The following is a 22153-nucleotide window of genomic DNA, read 5'->3' on the forward strand; positions in this document are numbered from 1 at the left end:
AAAATCAGTTCTGGAGAAATTTTGGGTGGAACCAGAACTATGATGTGTGCCTGGGCATATCGAGGGCCAAAAGGAGAGGCATCTTGGAAGATATTGCTCCAAATTTGTGCCAGTTACTGAACCTCACAAGAGATACTTCAATGTGGAGATAGCTCCATATGAATTCAGTGTTGATCCTCCTAGTACCCCAAAACAGCAGCAAAAAGCCCCCCAAAAAGCACTCACCTTTCAGATAAGGAAGCCAAGTTTTGTATTTTAGAATAGGGACGGGCGTTGTTCTGAAATTCACAAAGTCACCTTCAAAATTGAATAGCAAAGATGAGAATCTATTAGTGGATGCTTTTTAATGACTGGCATTAGCTTTAGCAAAGGCCTTTTTCACTGGGTTGCCTTGCGCTGCCCTCTGCCGGTTCTGTCAATCATTTTTCTATCTTATATTTTGATTTCTGGTGTTTTCTTGGGGAGTTCCTAATGTAATCCCAATTTGGCAGGACGCTCCTTGTTGTTGTTGTTGTTATCAACCCCATGCTATCCAACTTTTTCATATGCTTTCAAAATGCCCCAGTTTCTCTCTCCTTCTCTCGTTTTCCCCTTTGTCCCCAGCTTACATCAGTAGTTGCAAACTTGAGTTCAAAGTGCAGATATAATTTGCACTCGGTGAACTTTGCAGGGGAAAGAATAGAAGAAGGGATGGACTCTCGCCCTTCCCAGGAGGTTCAGGCAAAAGCAAACTGCTGCATCCTTTCCTAGCTTGTGTGTCCTTCCTCATTCACAACTTTTGCCGTCTTGACCAAACTCTGACATTTCCTGCCCATACGTTTCCTGGTTTTCATCTGTGAAACCTTGGAGGGTTTGCAACAGCCCTGTGAGGTAGGTCAGGCGAATTCAGGTTGCAGCAGTTGAAGTCAGCTGAGGACAAAAGGGGGAAAATGGGAGGAAGAAGACAGACACCGAGACATTTTAAAAGCAGCTGAAAAAGCAGGATGGAAGTGGATTAATCAGTAGTGATCTTTCCAAATCGGGATATTTGGAGAGTTTGGATCTGACTTGATTGGGAAGGGAGTTCCATTGCTGGGGCGCAGCCACCAAGAAGAGCTGGGGCGCAGCCACCAAGAAGACCCTGTCTCCCACATTTCCATATATCTGTGAGTTTGGAGGGACAAAGAGAAGGATCTCCCAAGGGATCTCAGACAGACTTGTATTTGGGAATACAATCTTGGACCTGAGCCTATATAGCCCTTTATAGGTCACAACTAGCATTTTGAATTGTGCTTGGAAAACAACAGACCGGCAGCCAATGGTACTTTTGCTGCATGTTAAAAATAGTTCTCTCTTTGCTGGGGAGACTGGATATGTCTCCATGACTTCTGGGACTGACCCAGCTTACAGCTCACAATCGGAGGAAACGCTGTGGCTGCTGGCGCATTGTTTTCCCGCAGACACTGATTTCCTTTGCCTTGCGAGGGAGAGCCACAGCCGGCTTGGACTGAGCCGACATCCTCATCTGCGGACATCGAGGCGGGCTCAGGACCCCTCCGTGCACCTCAGGATCAAAGCATTATTACTACCAGGAGGAACAAATGCAGCAGCAAAGGAGGTGTGCAAGATGGAGGTCCTTCTCCAGTGGGGAATGGAGGTCTGGAAGGGCTAAGGGAGCATGGGCTCTTGGTGCATAGGGAGAGCCAGGCATGTGCTGGTCAAACCACTGGGCCTTGCTGTGTGATACAATAACGTGGAAGGGGACTGAGCTGTGGAAAGTGCATGTTCAGTTATCAGTCGCGGTCTAAACAAATGTGCTGTAGAAAAGCCTGGAATTTGGATCTGTTTTCCAACTGCTGGTACATTGCAATGGGACATGCAACTAAAGGGTATTGAATAGTATTATTTTGGTTTGGTATTGTAAAGTGTGTACGTATATTTATGTGTCTTTGTGTGTGCATGCATGTGCATAGATAGATAGATAGATAGATAGATAGATAGATAGGATACATTGATACAGCCCCCATGATATTCTTGCAGGCAGGTTGGTGAACTGACAATACTACTGTTAGGTGGGTCTGTAAATGTTTGCCGGACTGAATACTGAAATTACTTAGCAATGGTTGCTCTTTATGCTGGAGAGAAATGGAGTGCCTCACGGTTCTTTTCTGGACACAGTGTTGTTTAACATCTTTATTAATGACTTCGATGATGGACTAGGAGGCAAGTTTATCAAAATTGTAGATGACTCTGAATGTTTATGGGGGGTAGCTAAAAGCACAGAAGACAGGATCAGAATTGAAAACGACCTCGACAGACTGGAGAGCTGGGCCAAAACTCACAAAATGAATTTCAACAAGGATAAATGCAAGGGTACTGCATCCAAGGCAGGAAAAATGAAACGCACAAATATGGGATGAGGGGCACCTTGAAAGCAGGGCATGCAAAAAGTACCCAGGGGTCCTATTAGACCACAATCTAAACATGGGACAACTGTGTGTGATGCAGTCTCTTGGATTTTGAGACTTGGTTGTTTTCCTGAAGTGGAGGAAGCATGTCTCCTCTCATAGGACTAGAGTTGGGGGGAAAGTACCTTTTTTGGATGACTGGCACTGGATGGGGGACTTTGGGAGTGGTAAGCTGCGAAAGAGGAACTTTATAGTCCAAAAAAGAGGTATTTCCCCCAGCTTGGTTCACGTGAAAAATTAATGCCAAAACATAGATTGGTTTATCTCTGTCTCTGTGGGGCAAAGAATGCATTTCCAAAGGAGGGCATGGAAAACTGGGGAGAAGAAATAACTTCAGTGCATGTGGCTCCCCTCCCAGTTCCTTGCTAAAAATCAAAAATCCTCCCCTTTTCCATCATCTTGAGACAAACTGGTGACTTTCTGTGTTCCTCTCCTTCTCTCCTCCATTGTCTTTCTCCCCAGGTATGCCACCACGCCGAGTGCCAACAGCTGAACAACGCAGCCCCTTTGCACTTGTGTGAGGAGTGCGACGGACGCTTCCACAGTGCCATGCACTTTGACCGCCACATCCGCTTCGACCTGCCTCCGCAAGGTGAGGGATGCCAGGGACTGGGGACGATGGTGGTGATGGTGGTTACACAGCAAGGGCATTGCATCCTATCTTGGAGAGCAGGGACTCTTGATGCTCTCTGGTGACCTGAATGCTTCCACTTTTCAGGTTCGATCCTGGCACGAAATGTCTCCACTCGGTCGTGTCCACCACGGACCAGCCCTGCCTCAGACATGGATGAGGAGGAGGAAGGTCTGATCGATGGGAAAGGGTGAGTATGGAAGATAACTCCTCTCAGGTAGGAAACTAGTGCTTCAGGTGAGAAGGTTTCAGCGAAGCCTACTCCCTGAGAAGCTAGTTTTCTGAATGCAGGGGACCGTACTTTCCCCTCCTCCATCAACCATAGCATTGCCCAGATGTGAACCATGCACATGATTTACTGGGTGATTCACTATTCAGGTGTACACTTTTGCAAAACCATGTAAATCAAAGGTAGGGAAGGTTTTTCAGACTCACTGTCAGATCAGTTCCTGGGGTCTGCATCTCAGTAGATGGAACAAAAAAAGCAAAACAAGTGGGATAGAGCAAAAAGGAAAGACCAAAAAATATCAGTTTTAGTTGCATATTTGCACCATCTGGGAGTGGATCTTTCTTGGCTGGATTATTAAGGAGGAAATGTCTCCTGCCTTTCCCCCCAAGAGCCATAATGGGAGGGTTGGCTAAATTGCAGGGATTTATAAGTGGGCTGTGGAATATTCTCCTTTTAGCCCCCATCTGACTGTTTGTCTGTCTTTCCAGAGACAGGAAAAGCTCAGCGCTGAAGCTTCCCAAGAAGAAAGCCAGGAGGAGACACACCGATGTAAGGAGGCTGGGTGCTCATTCCCCACATCTTCCTTTCTCTCAATGGCCCTCCTGGCAAGACATTTAAAAGTAATAGTTGCATGCCTAAATGGACCCCCCAGGCTCAGCTTTTGACCAAAAAATAAAAATTGGACACATCCAGTTTAATCACTGAACCATGCCATTTCTAGCCCTTTGCCTTTTGCAAGTTACTGCAGAACAAAAATCCCACCCCCCACCCCCCACCCCCCACCCCCTCCAAGCTAGGTATCTTTTGCAATCCCAAATCAGTTGCATTTTTTAAACAATTCTTTCATAAGCTTTGAGAATTGCGCTAGGAATTTTCCTTCTTTTTAATTCAGGTATTTCCTGGTAGCTGGCAGGATAAGGATAATGAAAGGAAAAAAAACATTGCTTGGATGCTGATATGTGCAAATGTATTTATTGTTCAGTATTGACTTCCTCCTTTAAAAAAAGCAAACCATTTTCATCACAGTCTGAGTGTCAGGATGGACATGTCCTTGTGACTGGGGAAAACTGGCACCCAGGAACAATTTATTTTAAAATGCCCACAAACCTGTGTTTCTCTTGCAGGATCCCAGCAAGGAATGCTTCACCTTGAAGTTTGATTTTAACGTGGACGTTGAGACAGAGATCGTGCCGGCCATGAAGAAGAAGTCCCTGGGGTAAGGCATGTGTGTGCATAGGCTTGGTAGACACCGGTGCTTCAATCAGACTTTGGAAAAGTTTCTTTGGGGGGGACTATAACTCCCAGAGTCGCCCAGCATTGTAATCCAAAAGGCTCCTTGCCTGATGCGCATTAATGCACCCGAGTGGATGAGTTCAGATTTGCTGAATGCAGGGTGTCCATGTTCTCCATGCATGTTTAACCAGCCTTGGTCCCTTGTTGGTACAGACCCAGCCTGTAGTTTGGGAGTCTCCTGGCAAAATGTGGCCCTGGAGATTGTGCTATGTGCAGCAGCCTTGCCCACCTGATCCCACATATCTATGGGAGTCCTGTCTTGATCTTCCCTGCTTTTTTCCTTCCTTTTCTCTCTTCTCTCAACCCAGTGAAGTGCTGCTCCCAGTGTTTGAGAGGAAAGGCATTGACTTGGCCAAAGTGGACATTTACTTGGACCAGTCCAACACCCCGCTTTCGCTCAACTTCGAGGCGTACCGCTTTGGGGGGCACTACCTGAGGGTCAAAGGTAGGCGGCTGTGTGGATGTACCCCTTCTTTGGGCAAAGATTTGAGTCCAGCTGAGAAGTTGCACATAAATGAGCTGCTATAAAGCCAGGCATTTTTAAATTTAAAGAAAGGAAATAATGGTACCTTAACATCATTTTAATTTATATATATGTAAGAGTGTTTAAACTTAAGATTTAGTTTGGAATCTCAGTTGGTAAGGAATCTGGTTGACCTCAAACATTTCTCCATAAGAGTTGTTGGAAGGTTACGTTTGTAAAGCTTCTCAGGACAGGACAGATGCACCAAGAAATGCCAGCTGCAGCTTGAGAAAGTTACTTTTTTTGAGGGAACTACATCTTCCCAGAATCCCTCACTCGAGTTGGCCACCAGAGTTTGGAAGAATTCCATTTTTGAGATTCCTATTTAGAAACAGTTCCTTTTTTAAGACTAAAGGTCTCCCATATTCTTGGGGTGGGGGGGGTGGGGGATATTTTTCCAAGCCCTACATGCAAAGAATGGAAAGTTGCCCCCAGCCAGGTCTGTTTGGGAATGGTTTCCCTGGGGTCTGAGCTATATCATGATTTCTGCTCTTCCTTGCAGCCAAACCAGGGGATGAGCTGAAAGTGGAGCAGGCCGTGAAGGACTTCAGGTCGCTCAGCCTGCCCATCCTGCGGCCCCCGGGCATCGGACCCCCGTCCTTCCCCTGCACCCCTTCTCTGGACCGGCTGGAACAGGTCTCCTTCCGGAGGGAGAATACCGACATCCTGGTAAATAGATGGTGGTGGTGTTTTGCGGGCGAGTTGGCCCTAGTTCAGAAAGTGATGACTTCTAAGATGGTTGGGGTTCAGGAAATGGAGCGGGGTCCTGAAATGGGACCCCTAAAATAAGTGGAATGGTGACTAAATGCGCCTTGACTAGTGTGTCAGGATGTCCTTGCAGAGTGGAAGATTTGGGTTAGCAAGGACTACAGTGTCACTCTTCCACTGTCCCCAGCAAGGCTCCCCAGTTCCTTTACGTTGGAAATGACTTGAAGGCACCCAGCAACAACAGGGCCATTCCAGGACTGGAACTGATTTTTATTTTTACCCAGACAAGTCATAGTTTCTCAGCCTCAGATAATGGCAATGGCAAACCTCCTCAGAAGAAAATTGCCAAGAAAGCCCTTAGGGTTGCCATATGTTGCAGATGGCTTGGAGGCATGCAGCAACAACAGCAGTAATGACTATTAATGTATGCAAGAGATGGAAACTATGGCTTGGAGCCAATAGTCCCATCTAGATTACAGCCATTGAAATAATGGGTTTCCTTTTCAAAGACCACTTTCCCACAGACTTGGGAGCCACTAAGAGCCACGGCTGATCAGCTATGGACTTATCCATGGGACGAGGGATGCATGTCCTTTGTGCGCTGGCGACAATGCTGTTATCACAGAGGCGAGCGACCTGGACAGGAGCCTTAATGGGATCAGGTCAGAGGGAGGACAGCCCCAGGAGGTGTGGGGCTTATCGGATCACATGGTGGGACTGAGCCAAAGTAGGCTGAAGGGACCAGAAAGGAGAAATGAAAGAGACAGAACATATCTGGAGCCCTGAGGATGGGTCTGTGTGCCTTGCACCCAGGGCACCCTTTAGGCTTTATGGAAGGGACCCAAAAGGAATCATAGAATCACAGACATGGAAGGAACCCTCAGAGGCAATCTTCTCCAGCATCCCCTTGGAGACTAACTGCAGACGCAAATGAAGAAATGGATTAATACCCCCAAAAGGTCATGCTGAAACAAACAAGATGTCATAAAGACATCTTGGACATCTCAGTGGCTTTCAATACCATTGACCATGTCGTTCTGGAACGCCTGAGGGAATTAGGTATCGGGGGCACTGCGCTTCAGTGGTTCCGATCCTATCTCTCGGGCAGATTCCAGATGGTGCAGTTGGGGTACACTTGCTCCTCCAAGAGGGAGCTGACATCTGGCATCCCTCAGGGAGCTATTTTGTCCCCCACTTTGTTTAACATTTACATGAAACCGCTGGGAGAGATCATCCGGAGGCATGGGGTGTGGGGTTATCAGATGACACCCAAATATGCTTCTCTGTGTCTCTGACTGATGCAGTGACTAAGGATGCCGTCTCTCCTCTGAATGCTTGCCTGAAGTCGGTAATGGGCTGGATGAGGGAAAACAAACTCAGCCTGAATCCAGAGAAAACGGAAGTACTGGTGATAGGTTCCCCAGGCCCAGGGAAGGAAATTTATCCACCTGTCCTGAATGGGGTCACACTTCCCCTAAAGGACGAAGTTCGCAGTTTAAGAGCACTTCTGGACCCATCCCTGCAGTTGACATCTCAAGTAGATGCGATGGTCAGAAGTGCTTGCTATCAACTTCGGTTGATACGCCAGCTGCGACCCTACCTGGGCCAAAGGGACCTTGAAACAGTGGTACATGCTCTGGTAACCTCTCACTTAGATTTCTGTAATGTGCTCTACATGGATCTACCCTTGTACTAAGCCCAGAAGCTTCAGTTAGTACAAAATATGGCAGCCAGACTGGTCACCGGTACATCTAGGTTTGACCATATAACACCTAAGCTGAAAGATCTTCACTGGCTGCCCATTCACTTCTGGGCACAATACAAGGTGTTGGTTATCACCTATAAAGCCCTACATGGCTTGGGCCTGAGTTACTTGAGGGGCCACATCTCCCCATATAATCCGCCCCGCACACTCCGAACATCTGGGAAGAATCTGTTGGAAACACCATCTTCCAAATATGTTTGCTCATCTCAAAAGGCCTTTACAATAATGGCCCTGAGGTTGTGGAATAGTCTTCCTGACTAGCTCCATTTCACGACCCCCTTGGAAACATTTAAAAAGAGACTTAAAACTGTGCTCTTTCACCAAGCTTTCCCTCCCGAGGAGTGCTAACCAATCTGCCTGTCTGACAACGATATTCTTCCCTTGCCCCGGATGAAGATTGTTGTATGTATTCTGATTTTAGTAGTCTGTAACCCCACTTCGATCCATCGGGAGAGGCGGGGAAACACAAATAAATGTTGTTGTTGTTGTTGTTGTTATTATTATTATTATTATTATTATTATTATTAAAGGTGTGGCAGGATTCCTCCTCCATCTTAACCCCAGCTTCCCATTTCATGCTGAATCAGGATTGGCACGGTTGTGTGTGTGGGAAGCCCTCTAAGCAATGCCTCTGGGTTTCAAATTCCATAAGTGAATTATGCGCTGATTACTCTGTGGTTAATCTGCTGGCCTTAACTGTTTGAGAATTGCTCCACTGCCTGCAAAGGGTGGGCTGCTTTGGAGGGGACTCATTTCCCAACACTTCCAAAGTGCGACTGCAGAGGATTCATGGGGACTTTCCCCACTAACTCAGGACAGGTGGCAGGTGTGCTCTCTGGGAGCCACAGTTCAGGCTTCCCATGATAAACAGGAACTGCGGCAGGTGTGCCAACCTTTGTGCCAAGAGGCAGGTATCAAAGGTGAGAGTCAAACCTGGATCCACCCAGCTTCTGCCAACCGAGGAAGAAAAATCTGCAGAGCCTCTGGATCTGAGTCCAGTCCTTATTTTTGGCCAGTTTCAAAATGGACACCTTTGTATTTTTGCTACCTGCCTGCCTTTCCATTGCTAGTCCTTCCTTCCTCTTTCATTCCAGCCAGTTAGACTCTGGTTTTGAAGTTGCTGAATGCTTGCCAGTGGTTTGTGGAATGGCTCTCAGAAAGAGGGACTTCTTTGCCCTTTAATGTGGCCTTGCACAGGTAGCCATCTGTGCCAGGTGGCTCTCTCTGTTCAGGCCAGGAGCGATGCCACACCTGAGCTCCAGGAGGAAGACCTGGCATGTGCCCTCACCCAACAAGACTCCTGTGGGCTCCTACCTGACCCACTTCCAACATCTGCCAGACAACGCACCCAGGAGAGCGCCATGCGGGGCTGGCCAGCTGGCAGTAGTCCCTGGGCTGGTTGCTTCCAGGATCCAGATGTATAGTTCCCAGTGGGCAAATGCTGGGATCCTCCAGGAGACGGGGGTGATGCCTGGAGGAGAGCCGTGGCCCAAGGAAAGAGAGAGATCCAGGTTGCATCCTCCCCACCAAAGGAAACCAACACAACTACAGGATCCGGGAGGTGGAGGCCTTCGATGTGGCAATGTGGCAGACAGTCTCATACAAGAAAGTCAGGCTGCACAGCAGCCTAGTGTGAGTTTGGCTCTAACTGGTCAGAGAAGAACCCAAAGGGATAAAATGGAGCAAAGCTGGTCTCTAAAAGGACAGTGCTGTCTGCAGTGTGTTTGTGTTCAGGATTGGCAAGTTTCTTCAGGGAGGGTTTTTTGTGGGTTTTTCGGGCTCTGTGGCCATGTTCTAGAAAAAAAATTTTCTTCCTGACGTTTCGCCAGCAGCATCTGTGGCTGGCATCTTCAGAGAATGCTTTGCCTGGAAAAAGTGGGTCTATATATACTGTGTGAGCAGTATATACAGGAGTGGTTTGCATGTGTCTTGTTCTGTGCTGATGGCTGGCCTCAGGCTGGGAGGCTAATGCAAAAGAGGATTAATGTCTGTTAATTGGTGATCATGATCTGCTGGGAAAGCCCCTGACTGAATGGTTTCCCATTTGCATTTGCTGAGTCCTTATTTTGCTATTCTTCAGGACTGGGAGCCAAATTTTGTTCACTTTAATTGTTTCTTCTTTTCGGTTGAAATTGTTCAGGTGTTTGTGGATTTCAATGATTTTTCTGGCTAGTCCAGCAGTAGCAGAACATGCCACAAACCATCCTGGGCATAAAATACTGTTTGAGAACACCAAAGTTCTGGACCATGCCAACCATTACCATGTCAGGATGCACAGGGAAGCCATTGAGCCCGAAAAACCCACAAAAAAAAAAACCATGGATGCTGGCCATGAAAGCCTTCGACTTCACATTCTTCAGGGAGGGCTTGCCAGTGCCATCCTCTGAGGCTGAGAGAGCGTGACTTGGGCAACAGTACCCAGTGGGTTTTTGTGCAAATGCATAACACTTAACGACACCCCCAGGTCTGTCTTTACGTCTCGGATTTCGGTCTGAAAACTTCAGGGCTGGCATAGGCTGTTGCCATGGTAGTTAACGTGGAATCATAGTGCTACAGATGGTGTGTTTGTGTCTGTGGCTGCAAACAGATCTGCCTCTGAGCCACCGAGGCTGCTTCACGCCATGATAATTTGGTCACCCGACGCTCTAACGGACGGACAGATAGACAGCCCTTGTTCCCATGACTCCCAAACAATGGAGGGGAGAGGACCGAGCAAGGCTCCTGCCAAAGGCTGAGAGAGGCCTTGGTTCCCTTGTGGGGCATTGTCTCTCCGTCACTTGCTGCCCCAAAGGGCAGGCAACCTGTCACCAGGGCTGGGAGGGAGTCCAGGGGTCCAGTGTTTGTCCTGGCTGCTCCGTGGGCCCCAGAGAGGATGGAGGAAGCCTGTGTGTGTATGTGTATGTGTGAGAGTGAGAACAGGCTGCCAGTCTGAGGTTTGATGCAGCAAGGAGGGTCTGCAGCTGAGTAATTTAACCTCCGACTGAGCCTTATAAAGCTTCCGACTGACCCTTGCAAAGTCTGGACAGAGCTGGAGAAGAGCTGCATTGCAGACTTCTTCTGAAGGCGCTGGAGCTGCAGCTCCAAGGTCCTAATCCCAGGGGCCCTTGCTGTTGGGGTAAGCCTTGGGTTTGGTAGGGGAATAAGTGCAGCCCTTTGACCAAGGATTCGAAATGGTTGCTCCAATGAGAAGTTCTGGGATGCCTTGAGCTGGCGTTTTGGAAGTGGAAGGCATTGGGGCATCTTGCCATCTTCCTCCAAATTCTGGCTCTGCTTCAGCAGTGGGTTTGCAGGAAGGAGCAGCTGCAAAGTGGGAAGTCTTGGGCAGCTCCGGTGGGGGGTCGAGAACTGGACGCCTCCTTGGGCTTAGAATAGAGCAAGAAGAAGATTAGCTGAAGGGCTCAAGGAAGAGTTGGGCTTCTCTGCCCACCTCAGGCCAGGCAGCTGCCATCAGCCTGCAAGAAGCGGAGCCATGTTCCTGTGTTCTCTTCTGCAGCTCTCTTTTCTCCTCAAGGTCCTCTCTGCTGGGTTTTTTTGGGGGGTGTCTCCATCCCAACCAGTTCCTAGTCCTTCCGTCTTCCCCCAGACTCATTCCTCTCCTCTCTTCCCTTATAGGTGCCTGGAAGACAGAGGAAGAACATGAATGAGTTTCTGGGTGACTCCAACATCCCCAGCCAGGACTCTCCATCCTTGCATCCTGTAAATCTTTCCTTGGCTAGCAATGGCGTTGACACCTGGAAGAATCGGGCAGCCAGCCGCTTCAGCGGGTTCTTTGGGTCGGGAAACAGTGCCGGACCCTTTGCCCGGGTAAGTGGAGGGCTTCTCTGCTCCTCTCCCCAAAGCCTTGGCTTCCTCAAGGGTTGCTTTGAGCTCCAGTGTACAGTGGCAGGGAGATCTCCATCCAAGAGACAGATGACATTAGAAGTTCTAAATGGCTTGGGACCCAGTACTTGAAGGAGTGGATCTCTGTGTGTGTGTGTGTGTATGTATGTATGTATGTATATATATATATACATACACACACACACATACATATATATATATACACATACCTGTGCAATGGAGGGGTTTGTTTGTGTCTCACCAGAGAGGTTACAAACTGTGGGAGGTCATGGGACAAGGACTTTGATACCCCGATTCTGCAATGCCCCCCTTAGCGATCCAACTGGAACCCATGCTGATTTCTTACCAGTTCCAACCTAAAACATGGCTTTTTATTAACACCTTTCAGGGTCAGTGCATTTCAAGTCTACATATACATGGTTTTACATTTCCAGGGGTGCCCATATTGGCCATGTAGGAAATACAGTAACATATAACATCCAAAAAAACAGGGATACCTTTATTGAGCGAAACAAATGCAAAAAAATAATAATACACGTTACTGCGTCAGTTAAAGTGGGCTCATCGTGCAATGCGAAAGGGCCTGGGCATCCCTTGGGGGCTCCTTTCTCAGCCATTTCCTTTGTTTTCTTCCAGGAGATGGACAAGATGGAGCAACTGGAGAGCAAACTACACAGCTACAGCCTCTTTGGCCTCCCCAAGTTTCCACAGCAGCTGCACTTTGACCAGGATTCCTGGGAGGAAGAAGAGGATGATGATGCCAACCTCTGCCTGGAAGACAGCTGGCAGGAGATCATCGAAGGCACAGAGGTGGGCAGGGATGTGGGCATTGGATACTGACAGGGATGCCATCCAGTGGGGAAGAGGAGGCTTCTCTTTCAGTGCAACCGTGAATCTGCTCCATGTTTTAGGACTTAGAGCTGTACAGGTTGCTGGAGCTATTTTGGAAGGACTAGGTTCCTCTTCTTGTATTGTTTTTGTTGCGTGCCTTCAAGTTGTTCCCAACTTATGCCAACACTAACCTATCATGGCGTTTTCCTGGCACAATTTGTTCAGAATTTGTTGCTTTCCCCAGAGGTTGAGAGAGTGGTCTTGCGTAGCTACTATAAGAACAAAATGCTGGAGCAAGGTCTTTTGCCTGGGAATCCTAAAGACAGCCACTCAGCTCCAGAGAGGCAGCTGAAATGGGAAAAGTTACTTTTGGGGGGCCATTGACTACAGCCGGGAATGGTGGGGAGTTTGCAGCCCCAAAAGGGAATCCCCCCCCCCCAAAGTTTAGACCAAATTGGAGTTCAGTTGTGTGACCAGGTTTTGAAGTCTGAGGGCAGGGGGAAGGCTGGAGCCTGAGAAAAGTAACTCGTCTCCTCTTCTTTTCTCCATCCATCCAACTTCCACCCTGATTTCCCTCCAGACTTTGACGCGTCGGCAATGCCACCAACAAGAGGCAATCTGGGAGCTTTTGCACACGGAGGCATCCTACATCAAGAAGCTGAAAGTCATTACAGATGTGAGTCTCATTCCTCCCTTTTTCCTTTGGGAAATCCATTGCCACTGGCCATAGTACTTCCATATGAGACAGGGGAGAGCAATTGGGTTCAGTCCAGGTCCCAAATGTCTACCCTGGAGAACCTCTGGGGACATCACAGGTGGCCAAAAAGGCCCCAAGAAGTGGCCAGAGAGGTCCTTCTGGTTTTGAAAAACAGGTATTTTTGGATACTAAGAGGAACCGTGGACCCCTGCAACTTTTTAAAAGGGGGAATAGATGCTCCCTGGGAAGACAGTTTACCCAGGAACAGGAAAGGATGGTTTGGAGGGCATGAAAGCAAGCTTGGCCCTGCTTTGTCCATGGCTGACTGCAGGCAATCTTTCATGACACAGAAACAACTCAGGAATCTCCAAAAGGAAACATGGAGGCAGAAGATGGAGCAGAGCTTGGGAAAAATGGACTGGGACACCCCTGGCCAGCATGGTCACACTGACTTGGGGATTCTGGGAGTTATAGTAACTCCAGAATAGCTTTTTCTAAGGACTTGAGTGGTGTAATGTGCATCTTTGGCTGCTGGGGCTGGAAGTAGAATATTACTCAGTCAGTCAGTCTGCTTCTGTTTCTAGCCTGCTTTTTAACTATTTGTTTATTTGCAGTTTTAAATTGGTTAAACCGATTTCCTTGCAAGCTGCAAGATAGAAACATTGTAATAAATGGTTAAGATAAAGTACTTGTGCGAACCATATCTCAGCAGTGCAATGACCCCTTTTCTCTTTCTCTGTCTCTCTCTCAATCCTCAGCTCTTCCTGTGCTGCCTTTTGAACTTGCAGGAATCGGGGCTCCTGTGTGAGGTAAGGACCCTGTCGGTTTTTAAAAGCTCTTCCCTGGGAATCTGCCAAAGGGCTGAGAGGATGCCACCCTTGAGAAGACATGTGTCAGCCTTCCTCACAAGGGTGCATGTTGTCTCATTTCTGCCCACAGTCTTGGTCTGTCGCTGCGTTTTCCTGTACGCCTTTTGTCGGCTCTTGCAAGCCGCTTGCTCTTTCTCTCTCAATGTCCTTTCCCTCCTTTTCTAGAGGAAGTGAGCCTGGTTTCAGTTTATCACTTTCTGGCAGATGCAATTTTGCAGTTTTTTCCGTGTTGGAAAAAGGATGCTGAGGGTTGAACCGCACAGAGTCAGAAAGAGAAAGTGCCAGCTTGGGTGCTGGAAAGCCAGGGCTTCCGAGGGAACAAGTTGTCATCTGTTGGCGATGCACGTTTCGCTACTTTATATGTCATATTAGGATTAGTGTCTGAGGCACAGTATAAATAAGAAGGCAGGGAGGGGACGGGGGGTATTATTAGACTATGCTGGCTTTGGATTTTGTCTTCTAAAAATTTCCTCCTCTTTTTTGGGGGGTCTTGTGCCTCCCTCGCAGGTGGAATCCGAGCGCCTTTTCAGCAACATCCAGGAGATCATCCAGCTCCATCGAGTGCTTTGGAGGAGCGTCATGGCCCCCATTTTGGACAAAATCCGAGCCACAAGGACCTTGCTGGATCCCACCGACTTCTTCAAGGGCTTCAAGATGGTGGGTGTGATGGGGACAGTACTGTACCAACTGGGGGGACTGGGTACCAGTGCTTGGAAAGTAATTATCACTCCTTGCCAAGTTTCAATATGCAGAGAGATCTTACAGTTTCAAGAGTATTTCATCACATTACTTTACCTCATTAGTTACTTCTCAGATACTTGTCTATCCTTTTATTTTAAAATACCCTTGGGAGTAATAAGGCAAGGGCATAAGCCTTGCAGAACAGCCCCCTTAAATCCATAAAAATGCTCTTTATCTTTTTAAACATCACTAGAAAATGTCCCTTATTGACTTTGCAAAGTGGCATTGTGCTTCCTTCTTGGACAGAGGAGGAAGGTGCCTTTGTCTGGCCACCAGCCTTCGGAGACCCAGGAGTTTCTCTCATCCGCCTGCCTCTCAGCATCCATCCCTCTGCTCCTGCTGGATTCCTCCTTAATTTCCCATCTTTCCCTTTCAGTTCGGCTCCCACTTCAAGCCGTACATCCGCTACTGCATGGAGGAAGAAGGGTGCATGGAGTACATGCGGAATCTGCTGCGGGACAACGACCTCTTCCGCGTCTACGTCACGGTAGGGCAATCCTGGTGGCATTTCGGTCCCTGATCATCCTGGTAAGGAGAGACGGAACCATCCTAGAATAGAGTGGGAAGGGATACTCGAGGGTAACCTAGTCCAGCCTCATTCTGCCATGCAGGAATACACAGCTGAAAGACTCCTGAGAGATACTGATCCAAAGATGGAGAGTCCATCACCCTTTGAGAGGGTCCATTACACTCTCCCAAAAATGCTTTTGATGTTACACAGCGCATGAAGTAACATGTCCAACATATGGCGCCAGATTCTTCGCCTTCATGACTGTAGTCAGTAGCTTGTGAGCTTCTCTCAGTTGAGGCTTTTATCCTTAGATGAAGTTCTACTGTGTACAACACTATATACATCAACACCATCCACCATCCACATCAGTGACAACCCACTCTGAGGCGCACACTGTCTCACTCTCTCAGTGACAGTTGAGAATGACAGTTCCAATGATGCACTGTTTAAATACTGACCCATATAACTGCCACTAGAGCTGTAAATAACTTGCGCAATAGCTCCACCTAGTAGCCACATCCCTGTCATTTCCTCAGACCTGTTTACCATGCTCCTGACAGGAAGTTCTTCCTAATGTTCAGGTGGAAGCTCTTTTCTTGCTCTTCCAGCCCAAACTTTAAAGGAGTTTGTTTGTTTGTTTGTTTGTTTGTTTATTGAATTCATACCCTGCTTTTCTCCTAGAAATTTGGATCCAAGGCAGAGCTATCTGACGTGTCAAAAGTTCCTAAACTTTGGTCCTCGGAGTGTTTTGGATGCCAGCTTTCAGAAGTCCCAGCCATCTTGACCAACAGTCAGGAACTTTGGGAGATGAAGTCCAAAACATTTGGAGGACCAGAGTTTGGGGACCCCTCTCAGATTGGTTCAGCACTTTAAACATTGTACTAAAATCCAGAGTGCATTCACCAATGCAAGGGGCAAGGAGCGCATCAGGGACAGACGATAGCACTAGCTTCTACATGCAAGGAGTATTTTTGTGGGGGTGCAGTTGTTTTGAACTAGACCTTGGAGGAAATGTTCCTTGTTTTGCATCATAACTCCCAAAATCGGGATTGTGAGCAACATACAGCCTCCTCCAGATCTCCCATCATCAAAAGCAATGGCCAGGGGCAGCACAGGCTATGAATAATGGGAGTTGTAGTCCAGCCACAATTGAATGCTAGGCCTGTTTGGGGCTCTGGTACCATGGGAGCCCCTGACCTGGCCCTGATCCAGCTTCCCTTGCAGTGGGCAGAGAAACACAAGCAGTGCAACCGGCTGAAGCTGAGCGACATGTTGGTGAAGCCCCACCAGCGCCTCACCAAGTACCCGCTGCTGCTCAAGTCGGTGCTGAAAAAGACGGAGGAGCCGCACACCCGGGAGGCCATCGTTACGATGGTAAGGCAATGGGGGAAAGAGTTGTTTTTGTGGGGGGCAAAATGAGGGCATTGATTCCCTTCATAGCCCCAGCCCTGTGCAGAAGAAGATGCAGTCAAGGTTGGGAAGCCACAAGATGGAGGAGGAAGTGTCAGGGCTGCTTGCCTCTCTGTGCTTCGCCTCTCTGATCGGCTTCTTTTCCTTTCCTTCCCAGATCAACTCGGTGGAGCGTTTCATCAACCACGTAAACTCCCGGATGCGCCAGTGCCAGGAGCAGCAGCGCCTGGCCACCATCATCAGCCGGATTGATGCCTATGAGGTGGTGGAGGGCAGCACCGACGAAGTGGACAAGGTGCGAGGAAAGTGGGGGGTACACACCATACAGGGATGTCTTTAGTGGCATGTGGGGGTATTTGGACCACAATGGGTGAACACCTGGTAGGACGGGCTCTCCTTGTCCATCTGACCACCCCATTGCAGAGAGCTGCCCCGTTCTCCCTTCCCTCTCATAGGATGAGAGGGCAGGATACATTGTGAGCTCTTGGCTCATGAACCCATTGGGTTTTGCCTCCTTCTTAGATCCTGAAGGAGTTCCTGCAGCTGGACCTAACGGCCCCGATCCCGGGAACCTCCACAGAGGAGACGCGGCAGCTACTGCTGGAAGGGAGCCTCAAGATGAAGGAAGGGAAGGACAGCAAGGTGAGCACTGAGGTTTTGGAGAGTATGAGGGTGGCAGTGGTCCTGTCGCTGGGAAAGGAATATTTAGTGACCTGTGACCAGTGGCCAACCTTCCCTCCTGACTCTTCCCTCATTGCCTCCTCCGTCCAGATGGACGTCTACTGCTTCCTCTTCACCGACCTCTTCCTCATCACCAAACCCGTGAAGAAGGCCGAGAGGACCAAGGTGATCCGGCAACCGCTCCTGGTGGACAAGGTGGTCTGTCGTGCCCTCAAGGACCCTGGTGAGCAGTTTGCACCCATGGAGACCCTGGGAATATAAAGGGGCAGCCATCGCCTTTCCCTCCCCATTTCCCTGAATAGAAAGATGTTTATATAAAGAAAATGGGTGACTGCTTAGAGGTTTTTGCATTTCATCATATTGGTTGTGCCCAAAGAAAAAAGAAACAGCATAATAAATTAAAGGGGGGGGGGGGGGGACACAGAAAAGCAATTGCTTGCACAACCTCCCTCCAAAATAAAGTGGGAGCAGGGAGAAGAGAATAAAAAATAATCAGCAGCAGCACAGGGAAAAATATTTTGCAACGATAACAATTGAATAAAAATAATAATAATGGGAAATAGTAAAGAAATAATAAAAGCAATAGAATGGATTTTCTAATCCAGCCTCCTGCTGAAAAGGAACCCAGAGTAAAGTCCACCTAAGAGATAGACATCCAACCCCAGTTTGGAAACTTTTTTAATGGTGGACAGTCCTCCAGCTCCTGAGAGAGTCCAAACAGCTCTTTTCCTCTTCTCTCCATCATCTGGAAGTCATTCCTAATGCTTAGTTGGAATCTCTTTTCCTGTGGTTTGCATCCATTGCTTCATGGAGTCTCTGGAACAGCAGAAAACAAGCTGGCTCCATCTTTTCCATGCCAGATGCTCAGATATCTAGAGGTGGCTGTCATCTAAACTGTGATAATCTGTGATGACTTACGGCCAAAGTCATGGCCAAAGCCAGACCCCCTTTCCAATTCTTTCCAATTCTTCTTCCTTTCCTAGGTTCTTTTCTGCTGATTTATCTCAATGAATTTCGGAGTGCTGTGGGCGCCTACACCTTCCAAGCCAGCGGGCAGTTGCTGTGCCGGAGCTGGGTGGACGCTCTCTGCAATGCCCAGGTGGGTGCAACAGGAGAGCCATCACCTTACGGAAATATTTGTATTTATACCAGTGGAATCTGTATTTCAGAGGAAGGCACTGGCAAAACCACTTCTAAATACTCTTTGCCTAAGAAAACCCTGAGAAATGCATGGGTTTGCCATAAGTGGACAGGCAACTTGAAGGCACATGCATGCACACACTCTGGCTTGCATCTGAGCTTATCTCTGTTGAAAGAGGTTTATACTTCTGGAGTTTCAAGCTGGAAAGGAAAAGGAAAATAACTTAATTTTTTCAGAGCCTGTTTCAGTATTTTTTTAAATTGCAAGTTTGGCAGAGGGAACCTATTGGTCTCTTTAAGACTGACTGGTCTGTCTGTCCCTCTATCTACCCATCTTATTTCTCTGTCTGTCTATCTATCTGTCTATCTGGTTTGGAGAACCGGTGTATAGACTTCTATGATCTATCTATCTATCTATCTATCTATCTATCTATCTATCTATCTATTTATCTATCTATCATCTTTGATTTGGAGAGCCAGTGTAGTGTACTGACTGTTGGACTAAGGGTTTGAATCCCCCAAACAGCCATTGGAAATGCACTTGGGATGTCACACACTCTCAACCTCAAAGGAAGGCTATAACAAACCCACTTCTGAAGAAATATCTCCAGGAAAACCCCGTGAGCATAAGCTGGAAGCAATCTGAACACACCCAACTACCATAGTTTATAGGAGCATCATATTAGCAATCCACAAAAGCTCATGCTAAAGGAGATTGGTCTTAATAGTGCCACCAGATTCCTCCTCTACCTCTTCCTTCCTTTGCAGACTTATGTTTTAGCTTTTAAGAAAACCAGTGGATAGGGAAAAATCCAAGCGTAGTTTGTAGGTGCTGCTGGAGCTGGTTTCCATGCTTGTGGGCAGACTTTGTGGAGACAAGGAGGAGAAAGCAGAATCTTTTTCTGCGAAAGAGCCAGGAAGGAAGTGAAACTTCAGAATTGCAATCTATGTTAATCGAGAAGCAGTCATTCAGAAAGACCACTTTTTAGTCTTCCTAAATGACTAAAGAAGGGCGAAGGAGATACCTGAAGCCACCAGGAACGTCTTTCTGTTTTTCACCCTCCTCCTCAACTCATAGGTTCAGGTGATTTGTCACCAACATTGGTGCTCAACTTTTGACAACATAGGTGTGTGTCTGTGTGTGATCAGGTTGGCCATTTTCCTGGGTCGGTGGTCACACAGGAGACCAAAAACCAGGTTTTTTGGAGCTGATAAAGGGCAAGGAAACAGACCAAGATGGTAAGAAATCTCTCTGTGGCATGATCCAGCTCCAATTCCCCTTTGATAAAAGAGAGGCATGGTAAATAGGCCTCATTGAATTTGTCATTCAAATTCATGTACAATAGCACCTCAGAAACACAAAACAGTGATACCTTTATTGCATATCTCTTTTTGGAATAAATCAATAATAATAATAATAATAATAATAATAATAATAATAATAGGATTTCTTTATATACCGCCCAATCACTGGGAATCCGGGCGGCTTACAACAGAAGGGATAATAGACAGTTCCCTGCCCTCAGGCTTACAATCTAAAAGACACGACACAAAAAGAGAAGGGAATGGTTGGGGGGCGGGGGGGATCAGGTCCAGCATTCTTCTCTCCCTCTGAGGCCTGGACCAAGGCAGATGGACTGGAGGGAGGGCTCTTCTTCTTCAGGCTAGCCCCGATGGAGCTGGGCCAGCCTATTCACTCCCTCCCAGGCTGAAGGATGACAGTTATGGAGGGAAGAGCCTTTATCTTCAGCCTAGCCCCGATGGAGCTGGGCCAGCCTATTCACTCCCTCCCAGGCTGAACAATGACAGTTATGGAGGGAAGAGCCTGGGGCTGCATCTTTGCACCTTTCTCTGGTTCCTCTTCCCACATTGTTCAACTTTCTCCTGCAGAATAAGCTGCAGCATTTGCGACTGAAGGCCCACCAGCGCAACCAACAGTTGCAGAGCCTGGAGGAAGAGGACGAGGAAGAAGAGGAAGGAGAGGAAGAGGAAGGAGAGGAAGACGAGGAAGAGGACGCCGAGAGTGGGGTTTCTGGGGCTAGCTCCCCCACCATCCTTCGCAAGAGCACCAACAGTTTGGACTCCCAGCAGTGGTAAGCTCAGCTCAGAGGTGAATTCTGTTCCTATAGACTCCTAAAACCCAGTGTAGGCTCACTGTTCCCAAAGCAGGGTTGCTGCCAGCTGCCTCTGTTCCAAGTGCTCTTCCTTCCCAAAGGTTAAGCACCACAAAAAGGTAAAAAAGGTTGCAAGCAAACAGCTTAAGGTTGGGCTGTGGAATCTGTGACTTTTCGGATGCTGTCGAAGCACAGTTCCCAGCAGTAGTCAGGCATGATGGGAGCCTGGCATCTAGTATTTCCCATGTCAATGAGGTGGTAAATTCAGGTTTTGGAGAGCTTCAAAAAAAACCCTGTGGGAATAATAACCCTATAATCCTAGGGTTCCTTCAGAGGGCACCAAGTCCATGCAGGACCTCCAGCTGCAGCATCCCCAGCAACAGATCCCTCTTTAAATATCTCAAGGGCTGCCCCAGAGAGAAGGGAGAGGATTTGTTCTTTGCCGTCCCAAGGGATAGGACCAGGTCTGTTGGTTTGAAGCTACAAAAGGGTACGTTTTTGACTGAACACGGGAAGAAACGTCTTGATGGCGAGAGCAATTTGGCAATGGAACCAATTTCCTAGAGGGATGGTTGGGGTCTCCTTCTCTGGCTACCTTTCAAAAACAGTCTTTTTGGGGGGGTCTATGTCCTTCTTAAAATAAGGCACGCAGATGTAAAGCTGAGCAAGGGGCCAAGCGGTCTTAAGAGTTCCAAAAATGTACAATTTGGACAAAAGCCCAGAGTGATATGGGAGCCACAGGGCAACAATGGTGTGTCTGTGTATGTGATGCACTTAGAAGGCAGTTGACCTTTCCTTCAATTGCTCCGCAGCCTCTCCGACGGCTCCACTGAGACCATCTCCGTCATGGTGGTGGACGCCGGCGAGGTACCTCCTTCACCCGACTCAGAGGTCGGCCCCTTCAGTTCACAATCAGACGAGGCCTCCATCAGCACCACCGCCTCGTCCACAACGCCAACCTTAGAGGTAGGTGAGTCCCTGCCAGTGGTAGCCACTGACCACGGCCTGAAACCAGAGTCTGGCACCTGCCGCTCGTCTTCCATCGACAGCGCCTACGGGACTCTTTCGCCCACCTCCATCGAGGAGTTTGCCGAACAGCAGCAACGCCGGCAGCAGCTGGAGACGGTTGCTTCCATGGAAGAGGAGGATGCTCACACCTCCCCCTGCCAGCGCACCAGCTCCCCAAAACTGCGCAGGCAAACCCCCGTCCAGCTCCTCCCAGTCAAGACTAAGGTGCTGAAGTCCAAATCGGAGGCCAACCTCTTGCAACTGCTCCCAGGCTCCTTGCAACTCGCTCAGAGCAAAAGCCTATCTGAACTCTGCCCGGCCATCTTCCTCCTGGGCTGCCCCCGGACTAACGGGTCGCAAAGCCCATTGGTCTGCCCCGCTGGCCCCTTCAACAGCAGCAGTAGCAATAGCAGTGCCTCAGAGTTGTCGGAGGCTGAGGAGCCCTCCTTGCCCAGACTTGGCTACGTTTCTCTGGAGGCCTCGCAGGACAGCATCTCCGAAGGGCTGTCGCGTCCCCCCAGCTGGCCGCCAGGAGAGGGTCACCAAGGGGAAGGGCCCCCCGCTGCCCGCCGGACTCTTTCAGACCCGCAGGCCATCCAGCACCGCAAGCTGACCCTGGCCCAGCTCTACCGCATCCGCACAACTTTGCTGCTGAACTCCACGCTCACCGCCTCGTGAGTGTTGGGGGGAGGTTCGGAAGGAGATTTGGGGGTCA

The 22153-nt window shown here is 48.5% G+C and overlaps 1 protein-coding gene across 5 annotated transcripts in view; it reads left to right on the forward strand.

The window, feature by feature from the left end:
* The window catches only part of LOC149307867 (pleckstrin homology domain-containing family G member 5-like), a 62391-nt gene that overhangs the window by 37796 nt on the left and 2442 nt on the right, over window positions 1–22153 (forward strand). For 3 of the 5 annotated variants that reach the window (XM_089534544.1, XM_089534547.1, XM_089534546.1), the window contains 19 exons: window positions 2910–3039; window positions 3166–3268; window positions 3796–3856; window positions 4432–4523; window positions 4909–5045; window positions 5626–5792; window positions 11209–11400; window positions 12073–12246; window positions 12848–12943; window positions 13723–13773; window positions 14341–14490; window positions 14951–15061; window positions 16310–16459; window positions 16653–16790; window positions 17018–17137; window positions 17267–17399; window positions 18160–18275; window positions 20207–20409; window positions 21243–22112. In XM_089534544.1, the coding sequence (XP_089390670.1) occupies window positions 2910–3039; window positions 3166–3268; window positions 3796–3856; window positions 4432–4523; window positions 4909–5045; window positions 5626–5792; window positions 11209–11400; window positions 12073–12246; window positions 12848–12943; window positions 13723–13773; window positions 14341–14490; window positions 14951–15061; window positions 16310–16459; window positions 16653–16790; window positions 17018–17137; window positions 17267–17399; window positions 18160–18275; window positions 20207–20409; window positions 21243–22112 (3194 nt within the window). Of the gene's footprint in view, window positions 1–2909; window positions 3040–3165; window positions 3269–3795; window positions 3857–4431; window positions 4524–4908; window positions 5046–5625; window positions 5793–11208; window positions 11401–12072; window positions 12247–12847; window positions 12944–13722; window positions 13774–14340; window positions 14491–14950; window positions 15062–16309; window positions 16460–16652; window positions 16791–17017; window positions 17138–17266; window positions 17400–18159; window positions 18276–20206; window positions 20410–21242; window positions 22117–22153 lie in introns of those variants that run through there. The other 2 variants (XM_089534545.1, XM_089534548.1) reach the window with 1 other exon arrangement.

Source organism: Sceloporus occidentalis, unplaced genomic scaffold (assembly GCF_023333645.1).
Source record: "Sceloporus occidentalis isolate IW3139 unplaced genomic scaffold, rSceOcc1.0.p SCAF_8, whole genome shotgun sequence".
In the NCBI taxonomy this organism is placed as follows: domain Eukaryota; kingdom Metazoa; phylum Chordata; class Lepidosauria; order Squamata; family Phrynosomatidae; genus Sceloporus; species Sceloporus occidentalis.